At 38.1% G+C, this 22,064-nt stretch overlaps 1 protein-coding gene across 5 annotated transcripts in view; it reads left to right on the top strand.

Moving 5' to 3' along the window:
- Nucleotides 1–22,064, top strand: part of NALCN (sodium leak channel, non-selective) — a 320,527-nt gene that overhangs the window by 277,922 nt on the left and 20,541 nt on the right. For all 5 annotated transcript variants that reach the window (XM_045481393.1, XM_045481373.1, XM_045481362.1 and 2 more), the window contains 11 exons: nt 293–349; nt 847–967; nt 1,064–1,195; nt 2,155–2,322; nt 3,997–4,101; nt 8,069–8,175; nt 14,481–14,601; nt 14,687–14,785; nt 20,394–20,487; nt 20,996–21,102; nt 21,312–21,386. In XM_045481393.1, coding sequence (XP_045337349.1) covers nt 293–349; nt 847–967; nt 1,064–1,195; nt 2,155–2,322; nt 3,997–4,101; nt 8,069–8,175; nt 14,481–14,601; nt 14,687–14,785; nt 20,394–20,487; nt 20,996–21,102; nt 21,312–21,386 — 1,186 coding nt within the window. The remainder of the gene's footprint in view (nt 1–292; nt 350–846; nt 968–1,063; nt 1,196–2,154; nt 2,323–3,996; nt 4,102–8,068; nt 8,176–14,480; nt 14,602–14,686; nt 14,786–20,393; nt 20,488–20,995; nt 21,103–21,311; nt 21,387–22,064) is intronic.

Below are 22,064 nucleotides of genomic sequence, written 5' to 3'. Positions count from 1 at the left end.
CTCTCTCTCAAAAAAAATAAACATTAAAAAAAAAAGAAATTGTTGAATGGAGTCATGAATTCTAAAATCAAATATTTTGAGAATTTTCAATTACTTTCACAAACATCAGCTGCAAACCCTCCTGCTTTTTCTTTCATCTAATGCTCTCTGCCTTCCAAAGGCACAGTTCCTGTATAATGTAATTTTATAGAGGATATAAAAGAAATTTTAGGTAGATAAGATGTTTATAAATACCATGCTGCCAAATTATGCTTGCTATGCTGCAGAATTTTGTGTTTGTTCTCTCTTGCAGATCTAAAACAGATCCTGTCACAGGAGCTGTGAAAAATACAAAGTACCATCAACTTTAGTAAGCATTACAAAGTCTGTTTTCTGTGCACATTTGAAATTTCAATGTACTATTTTATGCTGCATAAAAATATAAAGATTACCTGTATTTTCTTGCCATATCGTGCTGTGAAATAGATAATTAGGGATTTTTTTTTAATGCCAGTCATGGGGCACCTGGGTAGCTCAGTCAGTTGAGTGTCTGACTCTTGATCTCAGTTTAGGTCATGATCTCACACAGTTCATGGGACTGAGCCCCACGTCGGGCTCTGTGCTTACAGTGTGGAGCCTGCTTTGGATTTTCTCTCCCTCTTTCTCTCTCTGCCCCTCCCCTGCTCATGCACACACACATGTGCATGCTCTCTCTCTCTCTCTCTCTCTATCTCTATCTCAAAAATAAATACATAAACATTTTTTTAAAAACGCCAGTCCTGCTTATAGAATCACAGAAGGATCATCTCTGACTCGCACAGCCTTCCCTAGAACAGTTGTTTCTTGGTTTTGTTTGGTCTTTGGCAGTGATTTGCTGGGATTGGTGACTTACCTGGACTGGGTCATGATCATCGTAACCATCTGTTCCTGCATTTCTATGATGTTTGAGTCCCCCTTTCGAAGAGTCATGCATGCCCCGACTTTGCAGGTACGGCTGCCAAATCTCAGCCCACAGTTCAGCAGACAACAACTGGGCTCCAGTTTTCCCCTTGTTGGTGACCCAGCTGCCTCTTGCCCATTTCAGATTGCTGAGTACGTGTTTGTGATATTCATGAGTATCGAGCTTAATCTGAAGATTATGGCAGATGGCTTATTTTTCACTCCAACTGCTGTCATCAGGGACTTTGGTGGAGTCATGGACATATTTATATATCTTGTAAGTCTCTAGTTATTTCCTAAATGTAAGATGTCATGGTTTTGTGAACTCTCCTGCATTTCTCAGTACAAGAGAAAGATACGTGAGTCCCAGAGGTTTAGATGTCATTACTGAGTTCTTAGGTCATCTATTGCAGGCAAATGAAGGGCATGCATGTAAAGTCTAAATAAAAAGCATTAAAAATGTCCATGGATATGGTTCACATACATCAACCACATTAATACACATGTAAGACATACATTAATAAGGTCTAAGAAATCTTATTCACACCCTGCAATCTTGTGGCTCCCATAAGGAAAAAAAATCTACACCATATAATTGATTGATGAGCTCCTCATTGCTAAAAGCAACCTAATGTGAGTATGATTGGACACTTTCAATTCCAATTTCTTTCAATTCCTATACACAAAATATCTGCCTAGACAAGATGACCATTCAACTGTTCAGTTAAACTAAATTGGGAAACCATAGGAAGGGAACTCAAAGAAATTTCATTTTTTCTATATGTCCAAGAAGGCATAAAATCAATGTCTTTTCCAACATAACAAGGAGAATTGTGACCGTTAACATGTAGTATCTTTAGATCATCAGTAAAATAGTGAGAATCAGGTCAAGCATGAAGTTTAGTATCCTTGATCAAAGGAATTTCAATCTGAGCCTCCCATGTGTAAGTTAAAATAAGGTGCAGAATGCACTGGGGTACATGCACCCACAGTGTGGACACCCGCTTTTCATTTCTGTGTACAGCTAATGACTTTCCTGTGGGGCCACTAACAGGTCGATATTGGGTTGAGAGATCAGAGTTAAGAGATTGCATATATATGTAGTGAAAGCTTGTCCTACATGCTATGTGGAATCTCTGCTCAAGGAAAGTTGTATGCACTTGGCTCTCAGAAAGTGTAGGTAGTGAAAGATATTAATTCTAGGGATTAATTCTAGGGATTATTTTCCCCTCCCAGGTGAGTTTGATATTTCTTTGTTGGATGCCTCAAAATGTGCCTGCTGAATCAGGAGCTCAACTTTTAATGGTTCTTCGGTGCCTGAGACCTCTGCGGATATTCAAACTGGTGCCCCAGATGAGGAAAGTTGTTCGAGAACTTTTCAGCGGCTTCAAGGAAATTTTCTTGGTGTGTTACATTTACCCTTTTGCCTCCCACTCACACAGCCCCACGCTGTAATGTAGTGAATGAGGGGACACCCTCGCTTGCCAAGGGTAAGTACAATCTTATTCATTGCCAGAGGACAAGAAAGGCACTAACAAAACACAACACACAGTCAGAAACTTTACCCATGGATGCTCTGACTGGTCAGTATATTTTCTTGATATAACTTATTCAATGAACGTTTTTAGTAAAAGTATAATGAAAGCAAGAATCCCAGAGGTAGAATTTGCTAATACTTCCATTCTTAACTCGTGACCCTAATTTTTATTCTGAGTTTCACTTTCCTTATCTAGAAATTAAAGGTGAGATTCAACACCACCTACTGCACAAATATTAGCAGTTAATAGATTTGGGCTTATTATTTCATTTTGTATGTCCCTAGTTTCTTACAGTGTAGATGCTGTCTCTGATCTTTGGAGTGTTAACATAAAACAACTTAAAAAAAAGTAACATACAGGTATACCCCACTTTAAGTAACCTCAGGATACAGTAATAATACTAAAAATGTGATCGAAGGAGAAAACGTTGTTAGTTGAGCACTGATTTAGGGCCTTAGAAGAGCTGGGCTGCAGAAAAGCAATGAGTAGGAGGCTCATTGCTCGCAATCTGTTACAGAAGGATCTGTGCCTTACAAAGGAGTGATCAAAGGGTTCTTTTTATTATTGATGAGTTCTGCTCATGCATGGAAATCCTGAATTAATTTACATAAGCTTATTTTACATCATGCTTTCTAGAAACACACCTAGGGGAGAGAACTGTTGTAGTTACAGTTGATTCTAAGGTATTTTAAAGACAGGTTGCGATGTTTCCATAGGCATAGAGTTGTTGATATTTTTAAAAGACATATTTGAAATCTCACATTTTCTTTGTGCTAAAGCCATAACATGGTGGCTTTTCACACAGCTGGAAATGAAGGAAAAAAGGAAGTCATCACCTGACAGCTAATGTATATGCATGGTGGAGCCCTGATAGAATTTAGCAGAGAATCTATTTGTGCCTTTCTCCTCATGATGTCTTGTAGAATTTTAGTATATTGAAGATATATGTTTAGATTATTCAACCAGCACAGATCAGTGGTTTGTTCAGTGTTTTACTCTTTGCCACTTTTCTGTGCTGAGACCAAGGCACCATCCAGCAGAGGGAGCACCAATTAACAGACTTACTTCTTAGGACTCCATGATCTCAATCCTCTGTGTATAGCACTTTTGTGTGCCTTCATTGCTTACTAGAAAGCAAAACCTCTCTGTCTCTAATTTATGCTCTGCTTATAAGGAGAGGAATTCATTTTGAGAAAATAGGGGAAATATAATTATTTAAACATTTTTCTTTTGTTCCACTAATGTAGATTTCAAAATCAGAAAAACCCAAGCCATACCAAAAATACCTTAGCCCATTTCCTACATGAAAGTCATATGTTTTTATTCTGAAAATCCAAAACCTGTTGTTAATTCCCTCCTTTTAACATTTCAGCAAGGCTAATTGAATGACCTGTGGTGGAGAAGTTAAATAATATCATGAAAAGACCAAGAATTTCATACCACGTTCTCCAAAAAGTTGTGTCCCTATCACTGTTCAAATCAAGCCTACTGTTTAATTTTTTACCAGGAGATATGATGTCTCACCAATTTTTTTTTTCAGGTCTCCATTCTTTTGCTGACATTAATGCTTGTTTTTGCAAGCTTTGGAGTTCAGCTTTTTGCGGGAAAACTGGCAAAGTGCAATGATCCTAACATTATTAGAAGGGTAAGTTACTGCTTTCTTTCTTTTGGGAGAAAAAATTGAGTAGTTCACCACCCCTTGGTAAACATGTGCTGACACTACGTTGATAACCTCCACGTAAGACTCAGAATTCTCTCTCCACCAACCCCTTCTGCTTAAAGGAGGCAGTCTGTTTCTTCTGGCTAGCACAGGTTTGTGGGATTAAAAGCACATTCCAGATTATTCTATTGTCTTCTGTTGTTCCAGTGTGGAACCTCTGTTGACACCTTTGGAATAGCCACTCACGATTCCAGATGCTTGTAGCTGTGAGGCTCGGACACTCTCCCTTTGGGCTTCCCTAACTTAATCCTGTCACATATCAGCAAACAGCCCCCCAGAAAGGACAAGAGGCAAAGTTTAACTGTCATACCACTGTTCATTACTTCTCACTCCATCATTCTCTTCATTGGGAAGTCCAGAATCTTCCCCAATAAGACAGCTAACAAAGACCCAAGCTTGCTTCTTCCGCTACTGCCCTTTGCCTTATCTTTCTTCAGTCAGTGTTAGTAAGTGGAGGCCAGCTCCTGGGTGACCCCAGGGTTTCATTTGCTGAACATAATGGAGTGAATACATTGCATCTTGAATAAGGTGGACAGCTCTCCTCTGAATGACCTGTCAGAGCCTCAAGTTCCTTTTGTCTTCCTTCTTTGTGTGTCCACCCTTTGCTGTCTTCAATGTCTTCTCTGTTCAGCTGGCAGAGAAGAGCACAGAACTCCCTCCATGCCTGAGGGTTACGGTCAGGGCCAAAAGCAGCACACCTCACTTCAACACACATTTCACCAGCAAGAGCTTGGCCTCCCGAGGCAGGTGGGAGAATGCAACAGGTGGCTCAGTGATGTGTCCTGCAGAAAAACAGGATGAGTGTGGTTACAATCAGCCATCACTGCTACACTACCCAGTGTGCCTTCCCTTAGGATTCTGCCCTATATTCAAGTAGATTCATGAAGTGATCCAAGTACTGCTAATGTACAAACAGCGAAAGCATTTCCTCTTTCATCCAGGTAAAATAATGCCTTAAGTCCATTAAGATGCACATACTCAAAAGGCCTAATACAGCTGAACTATAATACCTATTTCTATGTTTCCAACAAATATGGCTATCTAATACAGATTTTACATCAGTATGAAAATTTCTACATTTTCAGAGCTACTGACTGTAAATATTATTCATTCTCTGATGGTTAGAAAATGCATCTTTGCCCAATCAAAGTACATTATCAATTATGTTAATAGTGAGGATTTCAGTAAGTGGCAGAGCAGAAGAGACACCACCTGTGTCACCAGACGTTCCAGGAACTTCAATAAACCTGAGAAAACATAACAAGGAACATGGCATAAAGGTCATGATGTATCAAATTAGCTAACAAAGGAGGTAATAAAGAACTGATGCGTTAATCCACAAGCTCAGGTAAGCCAAGAAGGGTTAGTTTAGATTCCCACTAAATAGAGGCCGAAAAGATGACAACATTTCAAGATGAAACCTACAAGGAATTTTGCAGGACTCAGTATATTAATAACAGCTTAAGAGCATTGTGATTTTACACTCTCTGCTCATACCCAGACCTGGCTAAGGATAGAAGTACAAAGGATAAAGAACTTGTCCAAGGTCACCCTAAAATAAAGGGGGAAGCTAAGATTCATGTCAAGGCAGCATGGCCCCAAATTCCTTGCTTTTCACCAGGATGCCAGACAGCCTCACCCACTCAAAGCTGGGCTCCCATGGGCTCAGAAAGACAAACTGGAAGAGGCCCAAGAGGCCAAATATATCATGGGGCCTCTATTTGATACACCACAGCACAGCCAACAGGAATAATGTTGCAGATGAATGTGTAGGGTTACTATGAGAACTTAACTGCAATATATTTTAACTGAAAAAGTGGGCTATGGAAGAGTAAAAACTGTACAATCACATATATGCATAGGAAAAAAAACTGGAAGTATATATGCCAAAATGTCAACTGTGTTTATCTTTGGGTTATTGTAGGTAAGTTTATCCACGCTTTTTAAGTTAAAGGGATATCATTGGTGTAAGAAGGCTTTTTATTCTAAGGAATTTTACTGGCAATCCAAAGAGAAGTAATATTGGTATTCACTAAACTAGTGGAAATAAGAATGGAGATGAGGCCCAAGCGGGATGGGGAAAGCCATAGACAATTCTGCATCTTGATGCTGGGGGCCGACAAGGTGCTGGCCCATGGACAGAAACCCGGAAGCTGGGAGGACCCAAGGCTGAAGGTTGAAGGTGACTTTAACTAGGTTAGACTTTGAAGTTCCGTTGAAATATCCCAAGTGTATACACGTTATACCCAGGAAAGGGGTTTAGGTTCAAAACATGACAATCACAGGCTAAGAAACAAAGATAAAACAAAAAGAAGAATAAAGACAGAAAATGAGTGAAAATCTTCTTACTCATGTTTTAGTTTTAAAGTCTTTTAAAAACAATGTTATTGGAGATATAATTCACATACTGCACAATTCACCCACTCGGAGTGTACAATTCAATAGTTTTTAGCATATCCAGAGTTGTACAATTGTCAGGCTTAGAACATTTTTTTAAATGTTTATTTATTTTGAGAGAGAGAGAGAGAGAGAGACAGAGAGCACGAACGGGGGAGGGGCAGGGAGAGAGGGAGAGAGAATCCCAAGCAGGCTCCACACTGTAGTGTGGAGCCTGATGTGGGGCTTGATCCCATGAAACGTGAGATCATGACCTGAGCTGAAATCAAGAGTTGGATGCTCAACTGACTGAGCCATCCAGGTGCCCCAGGCTTAGAGCATTTTTATCACTTCAAAAAGAAACATTATCTTTTAAGTTTCACCCTTATACTCCTGACACCCCCATCACAAGACAACCACAAAACTATTTTCTGCCTTATAGAGTTCCTTGTTTTTGACTCTTATATGAATGGAATCATCTAACATGTGATCATTAGTGGCTGACTTCTTTAATTTAGCCTAATGTTTTCGAGGTTCATCCATGTTGTAGCGTAGGTCAGTGCTTCATTCCTTTGTAGGACTGAAAAATATTCCATTGCATGGATACACCATATTTTATTGATGTAATTTATTCATCCACTATGAACATTTGGATCATTTCTGCCTTTTGGCTATTATAATTAATGCTATTTACAATAATAATGACAAAAACATTCATGTACAAGTTTCATGTAGATATCTGTGTTCATTTCTCTTGGATAAATACCTAAGGGTGGAATTTCTGGGTCCTCAAGTAATTCTTTGTTTGATTGTTTGAGGACCTGTTTTCCAAAGTGGCTGTAGCATTTTCCACTCACACCAGCAGTGTGTAAGGGTTCTAGTAGGAGGATTCCAATTTCTACACAACCTCGTCAAAGTTTATTTGATTTTTGATGATAGCCTTCTTAGTGGATGGCATATGTTATCCCATCATGGTTTTGACTTGCATTTTCTGGCTGAATAATGACACTGAGCATCTTTTCATGTTCTCATTGGCCATTTGTATGTCTTCCTTGAAAGAATGTCTGTTCAGATCCTTTGCCTACTTGCAAATGTTTCTAGCATGAACTTTTACCACTCATCTCTGCAGTCCTTGTCCCTGTTTGCTGGATAGCTGCCCACATCACTGTTATCACATAAAAACCTCTGTTATTCAAGGTGCCTAGGTGGCTCAGTCGGTTAAGCTTCTGACTCTTGATTTTGGCTTAGGTCATCATCTCATGGTTTGTGGGAGGGACCACTCACCAGGCTCTTAGCTGACAGCATGGAACCTGCTTGGGACTGTCTCTCTCCCCTCTCTCTGCCCATTCCGTGCTCATGTGCAAACGCTGTCTTGCTGTCTCTCTCTCAAAAATAAGTAAATAAATATTTTTTAAAAAACCTGTTATTCTAGGTTAAAATGTGCTTTCTTATCTTTTATCTTTTTGGAGTTCATTTTCTGACCAGGCTCCCCCTGACCTGTTTTCTTCTATTTTAGGAGGATTGTAACGGCATATTCAGAATTAATGTAAGCGTGTCCAAGAACTTAAATTTAAAATTAAGACCTGGAGAGAAAAAGCCTGGATTTTGGGTGCCCCGTGTTTGGTAAGCATTTCAGAAAAAGATCCTGAAGAATGTGATATTTATCAGTATAAGGTTTTAAATCAATAAAATTTGGCATGAAAAGTAATTTTGCCAGAGGTGCTAAAATGATTTTAAATAATACAAGGCAAAGCCCTGAATTACAACAGGATGCAAAAATACAGTAAATGAGAGAGCAAGTGGTACACTGAGTCCCATGTTGTTTCATGTAACTAATGGATTATCACCCCTCTATTTTTCTAATACTTTGAAGTATGTAACTCGATTCGCATGGCATTAAAAATTAGTGAGGCTTAAAAGACAAAGATTTTCTATCAAATTAAAACCGAACTCGTCCTGAGTTTATATCTTTAAGGGAGAATCTGATATCCTCATAACAGTTGTATAGAAGCCCAAATCAGAAAGCTGTTTCAATTTTAAAACGCATTTACATGGAAGGATTTCCATTATTGAAACGCCGGAAAGGAGTAATCAGTAACACAAATGATTATATCTAACTTTCTCTTTAAAATTCATTTTTCCTGAAAATGAGTTTTCAAAGCATTTACATCAAAGCTAGAAGTGCCTAGTACCTTCTTTTTCATCCATTTTACTAATGGCGATGAATGAAATCTCTCAGTGGGCTTCATTGATGAACTAAGTGTCCTATTAACTTCATTTGTCCTTTTAAATAGTCATCTGTTTTCTTTTTTTTTTTTTTCATTTTACCTCTTAGAATAACAAGTGAACCACAGCAAAGACTCTGCTTTCATCACAATTGATGTTTTCTAGGAAATGTCAAAACTCTTTAAAAGAAATTGCATTTCACCCAGTTGCACCCTTAGGACCCATTGCTACCAGCTTTGGCATTTCACTGTTGTGAAATTCACTTTTAAAAACAATTCAGTACAACTTATACTGGGTTTTTATTTTTTTCAATACCAAAGAATTATGAAAAAAAAAAAAGATGAATTTGACTGTGTGGAGCAGGAAGTACATAACACACAAAGATATCCTTATCCCAGTGCTAACTATAAAAGAAGTCTAATTTATATTAAAATAAAATATGAAAGAAACATAAAAAGTTTATTTTTTGTGAGGTGAAAACGCATTATTATACCATAAATAATTTATTTATATCAAGACATCAAATGGGTTTTTTTTTTTTCCTGCTGTTTTGGAATTTTGGCAAAAGCTTCAAAGCTGAGGTCACTAAGAGATAAAATTTCATTATATTCCAAAGAAAGCAACATTGCCAGTCCCAGCTGAACTTCCTAAAAGATTATCCACCTCCATCACCCAGCTCCAGGAAAAGAAAACACTATATACTCAGAGACAGCATCGTGAAATTGAGTGAATTCAGTAGACGGTGCTGTGGTCGCTCCTGCTTTACTATGGGAAGAGGTCAAGGGTGCTTGTCTCCCCAGCTGAGTGAGTCCCCATGGGGACTGCGTGATATCAGAGATTGATGAGGCAAGAAGAGACACTCATGTAGGCAAGCGCTCTTCACCATCTGACAGGGGAATTATCAGTGTTGGAGGCTCCAAATCATCACTGCCTTGGGCCAGTGATCTGAGCCATCGTGATGGAACTCTGTTCCAAAGGGCTATGTGCTGGAGGGGGGTGCTCCTATTGGAGAGGCTGTGGGGATGTTTCCAGGAATGGGAACTGAGAGTCATCTGAAGACTACTCTCAGCAGGAATGACACAATGGGGCACCCTCGTGCTGGAGGATGTTTCAGAATCTAGTATATTAATAGAAAATTTGAGGTATAATAAAGTCAACAGATCGAAGGACAATTGTCTTGAAGAGCTGGTTTGTTACTCATAGTTCCCACTATGGGGCAAACCACACCACAGGAGGCCACACAGGGAAGCCCCAGGGTCAGTCATGAGGCAGAGGAAAAACGGGAACTGTGGATCACAGCCTTTATTGTGGTTTCCTTGAGTTGGAATGGGTGAGTCAGGGCAAGCAGGCTGAGGATTAGCTAGTTGAGTAACTTCAATGGGCTCTGAGACACAGGGCTCTCCCTAGTGGTCTGCTACCTGGTGATCAGGGCAGGTGGATAGTGGCCCAAAGGGTAGAAGCCTGATAAAGGAGGTACTTGGGGCTGTAGACTCTGGGTTGCTTGGTCTGTATTTGAAAAGCAAGCCCTAGGGGCTCCTGGGTGGCTCAGTCGGGTAAGTGTCCAACTTCAGCTCAGGTCATGATCTCGTGGTTCATGAGTTCAAGCCTGGCATTGAACTCTGTGCTGACAGCTCAGAGCCTGGACCCTGCTTTAGATTCTGTGTGTTTCTCTCTCTCTCTCTCTGCCCCTCCCCCACTTGCGCTCGGTCTCTCTCTCCAAAGGTAAATAAACATTAAATTTTTTTTTTGAAAAAAAGAAAAGCAAGCCCTAGAAAGGACTCTTCCAAAGAGGTGGGAGGGTGATGAGAGAGGCAAGAGGCCAAGGTAGGGTGATTCAGGCATTTTATCAGGTTGTCCAGAGCAAAGTGTGTCCAACACATGCATGGAGGACAGACATTAAAGTATCAAGTGTACAGAAACTAGGAACATGGCAGGCAGTGGGTTCCATGAAAGAATAGTTGTTATGACCAGAGCAACAGTGGCCAGTGGCCAGTGGCCAGCAGTGTGAGATATGTAGAATTTAACCTCATTTATCTACGTCCAACTGCATCCCACTGCCATCTTGTTAAGAATCAGATGGTGGCCTGAAGAGGAGGAGGGAACAGAGTGGTCAGCCCTCTTCTTCCCTCCTCAAACCATGGGTCAGGCTGAGAGGCTGAGGATAGGGTCCTTAAATGGGTTATGGGAACAAGGGTTTGATGTAGAACAAAGTGAACTTTTCAGAATGAAACTCATATAACTGAAAGTGACAAAAAAGCTTTGGGATCTCCAAGATGTCAGGAAGGGAGCTAGAACCCACTGGAAGGCAGTGTTGGGAGAAAAGTAAACCTGTTGCCAGTTGTACCCTCTGACATTCAGCTTGTTCCATAAAAATCCAAATTAACTGAAATGCAATGTTTCATGTAAGTTATTATTTGGTGTTTCAAGTTCAATGGCACTTTAAAAGCATAAGCTGATAGAGGGGCATCACTTGAACACCATAACAATAATGCTTGTCCATTTGTCCAGAATACCATGACTTGGGTTAGTTTTGGTAAAATAAAAATCTTTTGTCAAATAAACACCAGCTATAACTATGATAATTTTTACATTTTCCTTTGTTAGTAAACTCATCAAGAGTTAGCAGCCAAGATGTTATAGTTTTATATTGGCAAATTTATGATTAAGAAAATAACATATCTGGAGAACTGGCATTAGGGAATGCTTTGATAATTATAATTAGGAAGGCTATAAATATGCACTACCTAATTCAGGAGATAGTCAGGCTTCTATATTCTCTGTTCAGATGAGTACATTCATCTTCTTCTGAATCACTCAGACTTGATGAGATAAAAATTACCTTGGTAAAAAGTATAAAATACATATATTACAAATATTGTGTGTTTTGTTTTAAGCAGAGGTCTGGGACATAGGAAAATGGGATGCATAAGAGATATCAAAAAAAGTATTCAGTTTCAATAGATATATTCATTGAGTGCTTACTATTCTCCAGACATTACGCTATTACTGGGGACAAACCATGGCCCCCAACCCCTAGGAGCTTGAAATGTAATAGAGAACAGGAGATAATATTACAAATAATGTAATATGATTTGCTAAAGGCTTTGATGCTACATAAATAAGCCCCTTAGCTCACTGGAAGCTTACCTGGAGTTGACTTCTAGGTAATTTTAAATTATAGTGTGATACATTCTAGGCAGAAGATCAGATTTTTGTTGAGTCTACAGCTCAAACAATTTGAATATGCTCTTTAAGGAGAAGAATATAAATCTATCTCACTTTTGTAAGTTTAACAGAAACATGACTACTTCCAGCATCTTGGAAGGGCCATTTTGGATAGTGTTGCCCCCTGTATTTCTACATCCAAGGGCTCAGGCTGAGCTCCTCTCCTCCTGGGGGCTCCTTCTTCCAAAAGGAACAACCCTCTTTATCGCAATCTTGGGACCTTGGGGCGCTTTTCACGGGGAGGTAGAAGATTAACAAAACTGTAAGGTTAGAACCAATGTCTTAGTTTTCTCAATTGGATGGACAAGATTATGATATTTAAAAATTTTTTTAATTAACTGGAAAAGATTATATACAACATTATATACATATATTATTATATATTATATTATATATATATGATTATATATTATATACAGGCTTCCAGAATCAAGGAAGGGTGACAGGAAAATTACAACAATGGATTAGGCTTGGGATTTATTGAAGTCCTCTGTAGTTATAGGTAAAGTTTAAAACTTTCCAATTTTAGTAGCATGAACATAGCATGAACATCTTAGATGATTAAAACTGACACTTATTTTTTTAATGTGATGTACTCTTCCAACTATTTAAGTCTATGATTCTCCATTTTATTTTTCTTGGTTTAGCCTAAAAGTGTATTTTTAACATATTCTAACTTCTAAAGGATGTGGAACATGAAAGTACTTTGGGATGCTGCATATTCAGCTAAAAAAGCACTTTTACATAAAGAAAATGGATGGGTAAGAAAGTTCAACATTGGATCCGAGAGCTGGCCTGCTTAGCTTAAAAAAAATCCTTATTCAAGAAAACTGTGGCATCTGCAGAATCCTTACAGCTTCTGTCTGCTGTAAAATATATTAAATTTAATTGAAACCCCAAAGGAAGAAATGGTGGAAAAATCCAAGAGAATATGCTTATACTTTCATATGTAAAAACTATAAATCAGAATCCCAAAATAGGAATTTCTGAGTGGGGCTTTTGCACTATGTGGAAAACGTTTCTACCAATCATCCTTAAACCTTAGGAGCAAGTCAGTTTAGTTGTATGGTTTCTTATTAGATCCCCATCTATTTAATGCTTTAAAAAAGAAAACTTATAAAGGTGTATTGCATGATTGTTTCTATGATGTTAAAATTATATATATATATGGTGGTAGAGGGGCACCTGGGTGGCTCAGTTGGTTAAGTGGGCGACTCTTGATCTCAGCTCAGGTCTTCATCTCAGGGTCATGAGTTCAAGTCCCGCATTGGGCTCTGTGCTGTACACGAAGCCTACTTTTAAAAAAAAGGTGTAGAAAAATACTAACCCAGATTTTCTCCAGAGTATCACCTTCTGTGAAGGTTAAATTTTGATAAATGAGCTAATAGGAAAAAAAATGATCAAAATATAATTTGGCCATGCTTCTATAGGCCCACTTTTTTTAGTAGTCCTGGGACCAATTCTCCATCAAACTCAGGAAATACAGTGATAGTCATGACTTTGCAGTGTGTAGTTGTCTAGGTCTTGTAATTATTTTAAATAGTCTAATAAGAGGAAAAAAGGAAAACAGTGAAATCTTCTATGGACAAGAAAAATGTTAGACAAGACCCATAATAACTAAGGGAGATGTAATATATTAAAAAAAAAAAAAAATCACTTTCTTTCGTGGAAAGAAAAAAGTAAAAACACGTTAGTAAAAAACAAGAAATGCAATATGCCCCCTCAAAAAAACAAAAACAAAAACAAAAACAAACAAACAAAAAATAATAGTGAAGCCAAAGTGTTTTAAATACCAGCAATCAAGTGTGGATGTAGACAGCATACTGCAATGTTGGGGTCTACAAGAAGTCTCTGTTGAGAACACCCAGAGTTAGTGACAGAAAAAAAAATCCAACTGGGAGAAAATGATCTGGAAACATGTAGACTACCAGCAAACACCTCTGGCCGCTCAGGGACTTCCAAATGCATCACTACTTTACAAAGTGATGTTCCCATGATGTCACAGAATTAAAGAAAGTGGCTAGATTCTACTCTTTTTATACTTGCTATATTAACATCAGGAATTGTAATTTATCCTTTAGAGAAGTTTTCAATTTTAAAACTATTGCAAAATTCATATCCAAACTCCAGCGCCCCTTTGTGAGAATATGCTATGCAGTTTATAACCAGAAAGCATACTTCCAGCCCTCCATATAATCAGGACGAGCCAGAAACGTCAAGGAACCTCTAGAGCCAGAACTTGAACTGTTGTGTTTTGTTGTTCGTTAAGAACACCCCATGATTACCTAATAATTAATTAAATTTTAAGAAATAATAACATATTCATGCACTTTTCTGATTTAGCAAATGAATGCCAGCTAGCCCGCCTTCCAAATGCTAAGTACACCCCGCACCCAAGATTGGAAAGAACTACAGATATTTGCCTTAGGGTGCTTCTCATCGGAATTTCACAGAACATTCTTCTTTCTGACTTGCAGGGCAAATCCTCGGAATTTTAATTTTGACAATGTGGGAAATGCCATGCTGGCATTGTTTGAAGTTCTGTCCCTGAAAGGCTGGGTGGAAGTGAGGGATGTTATTATTCATCGTGTGGGGCCGGTAAGCAAGCACACGGAATCCTTTGAATGTGTCAACAGCTGCTCTCATTTGCTTTGATGAATAACCGTATTTTTCATTTATACAGATGCACGGGATCTACATTCATGTGTTTGTATTCCTGGGTTGCATGATTGGACTGACCCTTTTTGTTGGAGTAGTTATTGCTAATTTCAATGAAAACAAGGTAAGAATTCTTGGTTTGAATACCGCAGGGTTTATTCTTTTCTAGCCACTTGCTTTGAGCTCTCTTTTTCTCACACGGCATGAAGTCGCATTAAACCATAATGTGACTGGTGTAAATAATCTCTATAACTATTTTACAAGCTACCTCATCGCTGCCTTTCAGGCACATTATTTAAGAGCACAGTTCTCTCACGAAATTTCCCCTTTTGGTGATGGTGTCATTAATTCGCTGACAACTGAAAGGCACATCTCCTATTGTTCAAATTGAAAGGATGTGCAGCAAGTTATTAAAATACAATAGCTGAACTAACTGTGCACTGATTGCAGGTAATATTACTTTCACACAATGTAAATTGGATGCTTCTTTGTAACGCTATAGGTGAACTCAGAATTTTGATGGGGCTGGGGTGCAGTAGAAATGTTAAATCCTAATTCATTGAATAAAAAGAAGATTTTCTAATTTCATATAAAAACTTTACATACTTTATGAACTCGGGAAGCATGCTGAGTTCAGAACAACTCTAACAATCACTATAAGAGCTCCCGAATGGGAAAACAGCAAGTGTGGTTTCCTGTCAAAGAGTGAGTTTGGGAGAGAACATTCTATGTCGTTCTTCTGGCCATGGCTGATGTGCACTCTAGTATGTAAGGATCTGTCTTCTGGAATCATAATTGAAGTGTATACAGCTTTTTAAAAAAAATTTTATGTTTTTTTTATTTTTGAGAGAGAGAGAGACAGAATGCAAGTGGGGGAAGGGGCAGAGAGAGAGGGAGACACAGAATCCAAAGCAGCCTCCAGGCTCCGAACTGTCAGCACAGAGCTTGATGGTGGGCTCAAACTCACGAACCGTGAGATCGTGACCTGAGCCAAAGTCAGACATTTAACCCAGGTACCCTGGTGGATACAGCTTTCGAGCACTTACTACATACTAAGGTTTACATATGCCATTTTCAGTTCTCACAACTCTGAAATGCACAGTGGAAGAAAACACAGAGCTTATGGAGGTGACATGACTTGTCTGGGGCTTTTAAGGTGTAGAAAATGGGGTCACAATTCAGAAGCGGTGCCCACTCTGCAGAGTCTGAAATTCTTCCGAGAATATAAAAATGTCACTCTGCACTGAATTAAAGCTAGGTATGACGCTCCTGTGATTCATGACCAGGACAGGATCGCATGCAAGCACATCCGAGCCCACTGGCTAGGGCAGCTGCACATGGGACTGTATCATTCACACACACCCCCACTCCCCGGGCTCTGCATGTGTGGTTCCAGCTACCCAGTTGATGGCCACCATTGATGTGTGCCTAATGAGGATATTATTTGGTTCGGGCTTTCAAAGGGCGTGGCTTAAAAATCTCCACTTTGGGCCCCAACACTACTCCGACCCACAGAAACATGGGATTTTAGAATAAGAAAGGATAGAGAGAGATCATATTGCCCAGCCCCCTATTTTACTATAACACATTCATAAATGAGTGTCTCTAAGCCCTAAAGTGTGTTCAATTTGATACCAAGCAGAAGGAGGAAGATGGGTCTCTTCAGATGCCATTGAGCCTTGGCACTGGAGCAGACAACAGAGATTCCTGAACAAGAGCAGAAGCCAGTCAGCCAAGTAGAGAGCTTAGGCCCTGCTTGATCAAAACACCATGATAGGTCCTCTGAGCAGACACCTGATTTCAGGAGAATCAGGTCCTATGGCAGCTCACAAATCAGCGACATAAATGCAGCAACATAAAATGTTCGGCAACCAGAGACAAATATATAATCAATTGCAGCTCTTGAGTTTGGAGGCCTGGCTGAAGTAAGATGAGTATCAGGAGGTCTACTCACAGTACTAGTTGTATTAATGTGCTGAGGGAAGAAAGAAGCATCTTGGCCTTGAGAAGTGGAACACGGACTTAGCTCAAGTGGGTGCTGGGTGCTTACAGAAAGAGGAAAAGTAGAAGAAAACATGACAAACTTGATTATTTAATTGATAATGCAAATTTATGAGTTATATGAACCATTTAGGAGGGATTTTTTTCCCCAGTAAGCTTTTCAGATAGTAGCACATGAGCTGCTATATAACAGCATTTATTGAGTTATTATTTAGTCATTCAACAGATTTCTTTGAGAACTTAACTGGGGCCAGACCTGGGAACATAAAAACTAAACACACAAACTAAACACTAAACACACAAAGATTTCTGCCCTCATGGAGCTCACATTCTAATGGTCAAACCCAAAGGTATGTAAATAGATTTCCAAATATATAGGCAATAGGGAAATATAAAGATATGGGAGATAAGGCAAGCTTTGGGGGCAACATTTGCACAATTCGGAATTATGCAAATTTATGTCTTCCCTGGAAAATGGAACCTTGTTTAAAAAAGTTCAAAGTTTATACTAGTAATATATATATATTTAATTTCTCAATTATGAGATAACAGTTTGATTAATAAACTTAATGTCACAATAATAAACTTCCAGAGGTTTTCTGATATTAATGATCAGATGATACCACCACGCTTATTATTCTTTTGGGTCATTTCAGAGCTCAACTTTCTAAAATATTTTGTTTTGTATAATAAAGAAATAATATGAATATCTCTAGCACCCAGAGAACCCAAAATATTTGTTTGCAGATAGTAAGAAAAATGGCTTAACAATATCAATATCAGAAAAATTAGTTTAAAACAAATATCATTATTAGGAATAAACAGTGTAATTAGATAATTGCAGAAGAAATGAATTACCAGCAAAGTATAGAACTCCTGAACCCTAAAATATATGAAGCAGAAATTAACCAAATTATTTTAAAAAGCCAGCAAGTCCAAAATCATAGTGAAAGATATTAACATATATCCCCTAAGAAACTCATAAATCAGAAAAAAAAGAAAATATGAGATTTGGCACAATACAAACATTTGATCTACTGGACATATGAATAACCCAGAATCCAGCAATTTTCAAGTATAAAATGTACTGTCCACAAGGTCATAAAAAATAGTTACCAAAAAATTGGTAATGTACAGAACATATTCTCTACAATAATAAAAAAAGATAACAAGAGATTCCTCAGATGTTGGAAATATTAAGACAACATTCTAAATAATTTATGAGTAACAGAAGAAATTAGAATAGAAACTCATAAGACATTTAGATAAATCATTTATAAAAATCACATATAAAAGCTCACAAGATATAGATAAATCAATTAGAGAAATTTATAAGTTTAAGTGTATGTTCAAGAAAATTCAAAGATTAATTAGTAATATGTCAGATGTCCAAATCAATAAATTATAATAAGATCAACAAAGTAAAATGGAAGAAAGTAAAAAAGATAAGGACAGAAATTAATGATATAGAAAACAAAGATATTATAAAAGATTCAAGAATGGCAAAAGCTTATTCTTTAAAAAAAATTAAATTGACAAACCTCTCTCAAGGCTAAGCATGAACAAAAGTATGGAAAAGGAAAGTAAACAAGCTATGGTGAGTCAAACAGGATGGGTAATGTTACAGAGATAGAAAGTTAGATTTAGAACAGAGCTAAAAGCCCCAGGAGGGCCAGGTATATATAAAGGAGAAGTAGCACGACAAATCAGTGGAGAGGGTGAGACCATCAATAAGAGGTGCTGGGGTCATTGTCTAGATATAAGAAATTAAACAGAGATTTCTACCTCACAGCATACTCAGAAATGAATTCCAGAAGGATGAAAGACCTAGCTGTGAAAAGCCATTTTCAACCTTGTAGAATTTATTTTTGACCCTGGAGGAGTTGTGGATTTCTTGACTTTAACCATAAAGTGGAATTCATAAAGAGAGAAATTTACAGATTAGATTACATTAAAATAAAAAGTTTCTGAGACATAAGAGACTTGATAAGGCAAAAAAAATTTTTTTTAGAAAGCAAGCTAAGACTAAGAGAAAATATTTACAATTCACATAACTGACAGAAGATTAATATCCAGAATATATTAAGAATTTCTATAAAACCTCTAAAAGTAAATATCCAAATACAAAAATGAGCAAAGAATATGAACAGGCAATTCACATAGGAAGATACAAGAATCATCACCCCTATTTACTCATATAAAAAACATTTCATCTCATTGATATTAAAACTAAAGTGGACACATTTCCCACCCATCATGGCCAAATTAAAATATCTAACAATATCAAGTACTGGCAAGAATATTAGGACATTGGAACACTTGGAGATGGCTAGCAGCGAATTTTCTTGGTTGTTTCTCTTTGGACAGCAACTTCACAATATCTGGTAAACATAAAGATGTGTAAATTCCTAAACCCCAGCAATTCCTCTCCTAGAGATTTGCTATTAAGGAAATCTTGTAGGTATTCACCATGAGACTGTAGACATGTACTTATTGCAGCATTTTTATACTACATAAACCTAAAGCAAATAACTTCTGATATACTTGTACAATGGGATACTCTATGAGCAGTTAAACCAATTAGATCTGGTGTCTAGTGGTATGCAAGACATGGTGTTCAATGAAGATAAAAACTAACTGCATTAAGAAGCCCATATTGAATACCATTTATATCACTTTTTAAAATTCAAAACAAATATGTTCTTATGTATTGATATATACACAAACAGCAAAAGTCTGAAAGCAGTGGGGAGGACACATCCTTAAAGGACAGTCTTCAGCTCTTTAGAAAGAAGGGAAGAATGGGAGTGGGGTGGGGGTTCAGTTTCTTAAACTGTATTTCTGCCTTTATAAATTAGTGTATAAATAATGTATAAATTTCTGCCTTTATAAATTAGTGTATAATGTATAATTTGTATACATTATACATATATAAATACATGAAATGTCATGTAATATATTTATATGCATTTTAATAAAGTACTCATATATATATGGTAAAGAATATCTGATCTCACTCAGCCATTTGTCACAGCATTAATTCTTAAAGATTCAAATTCTGTGATTTCATACTGCTTAAAAATAGTTTTGCAATTGAGGCACCTGGGTGGCCTAGTCGGTTGAGTGTCTGGTGTCTGATCTCGGCTCAGGTCATGATCTCACAATTTGTGAGATTAAGCCCCGTGCTGGGCTCTGTGCTGACAACATGGCACCTGCTTGGGATTGTCTCTCTCCCACTCTCTCTCTTCCCCTCCCTCACCCACCTTCTGTCTCTCTCAAAATAAATAAATAAAAAGTTTTGCGACAGTGTATAGCAGAATGATTTTTTTTAAAGACACAATCAGATTGACAAGCTACAATTTTACTGCAGCCTTCCCCACAAAATGAAGGGAAACTAACCACTATTAGAGTGGGTATCCCATTTTGAAAATTTGATTGTGTAGGGAACCTTCTTTAGATGTTCCCAAACCTGAAATTTATACATGTTCGAAGATACCAGCTGAAGGCTGCTGGATCTTCTCTGAGGCTTGTGGCCACCCTTTTTGGGACCCCTCTAAAGACCAGATTTGAGAATTGTGACCATGTCTATCGAACCACCATGGTATTTGAAGAATATCTTTATCATATACTCCCAAATTAGTCCTGTTGGTATCACCACCACCCCATTTGCAATGACCTTGGTGTGGAGTAGACGACATAAGGCCTTTTTCTGCTTTCCTTTGTTTATTAAGGGGACAGCTCTGCTGACTGTAGATCAGAGAAGATGGGAAGATCTGAAGAGCCGACTGAAGATAGCACAGCCTCTTCATCTCCCACCTCGCCCGGGTATCAAAGATGCTCTGATTTTATTCATGTTGGGCACCAGTGTTCGTGATTCCCCAGGAGTCTAAGATTTCAATTAAAATAATAATCGTGAGGCCACTAGGCGGTTGTGCATAAGTTAATATAGAAACAGGCTCCAAACTACAGATCTCTCCATAGGCTATTAAAATCAACCACCCAAAGGCTGTGCTTCAGTGCTCTCAGGATAAGCCCTAATGAAAAAATGAATTTTTAAATAAAATATATTTGTGCTTCGCTCTTAAACATATGAGTGAAATGTATTAAACTGACAGAAATTGAATGATGCGGTTCTCCTTCCAATACAGACGGCGTCATGCACCGTCGTCTTAAATATTCAGAACCAGCCATTCCTGCAAAACACTACACAATAGATTGAACTATAGGGGGAAAAAGGTAATGAGTTTTAAAATGAGCATTAAAGGAAATGAAAGACAAGAAAGTAAATGTGACCTATGTCTGAAATGCCCTTGCCTCAACCTTTCTTTTGCAGATAATGATGGTTTTAGAGCTAAGATGTATGACATTACCCAGCATCCATTCTTTAAGAGGACAATTGCATTGCTTGTCCTGGCCCAGTCAGTGCTGCTGTCCGTCAAGGTACTTTATTTCACAGTGAAGCTCTGAGAAGGACTTTTTCGTTCATTGGTGCATCCAAGAATATTGCAAGGGGCCATATCCATTCACAGTCTACGTTCTTTAGTATAAAAAATTAAAATTCATAGTCATGTTCAAATGAGAAAAGGAGGGGAAGGTCTTTATGTGTCTGATGGATATGGACAAAGACCTGGATGCTGTTTCTCTTACAGTGGGATGTGGAGGACCCAGTGACCGTTCCTTTGGCAACAATGTCAGTTGTTTTCACCTTCATCTTTGTTCTAGAGGTACGGTAATGAGCCAGCTGGCTCTGGGGGCTGTGGTGCACATTGTAAAGTAAAACAGTGCCCTCCTTTGATAGCACTGACTTTCAGCTCTGTGTTCCATTGCTTTTGAAGTCTTTTTTGGGGAGAGGGGTAGCGTGCTCTTAGGATATTTTCCTTTTTAGGCTGTTGTGCTTAACTTGAACAAAGATTTCACTTTATATTTCAGATTTTTCTAACCACAGGAATTGCTAACTGCTGTTGATTGTTGTATCTGAATGTTGGCCTGTCTGGTTATGTGAGTTCAAATATTTGTAGCGAACTGCACAAACCACTGTAATTCAGGGACTCAAATTGCAATGTGGTGGCGAAGGAAATTGGCCCAGACAAGATTATTTTAATATATAGTCCACATAATATCACTTTCCAGCACAATCTTCTTTGAAATACAAGCAGATTCTTATTTCACCCTGTACTGGTTGATGTTTCCCAAAATCTATGGTCTTTTACTTGAGGAAGAAAAATGTCTTGCTCTCAGAACTAGTCATAAAACAAGGAGAAAAGAGCATGGAGATACAGATTTGTAACCTATCCTACTTTAAAACTTAGATAGTGGATCAATCTATATCTGTATCTCTGTCTATCTATCTATCCTATCATCTATCATCTCTTAGTAATAAATTCTCTCTTTGGTTTCTACAT

The sequence above is a fragment of the Leopardus geoffroyi genome, chromosome A1, assembly GCF_018350155.1.
Source record: "Leopardus geoffroyi isolate Oge1 chromosome A1, O.geoffroyi_Oge1_pat1.0, whole genome shotgun sequence".
In the NCBI taxonomy this organism is placed as follows: Eukaryota; Metazoa; Chordata; class Mammalia; order Carnivora; family Felidae; genus Leopardus; species Leopardus geoffroyi.
This window is presented reverse-complemented; position numbering and strand designations above follow the sequence as displayed.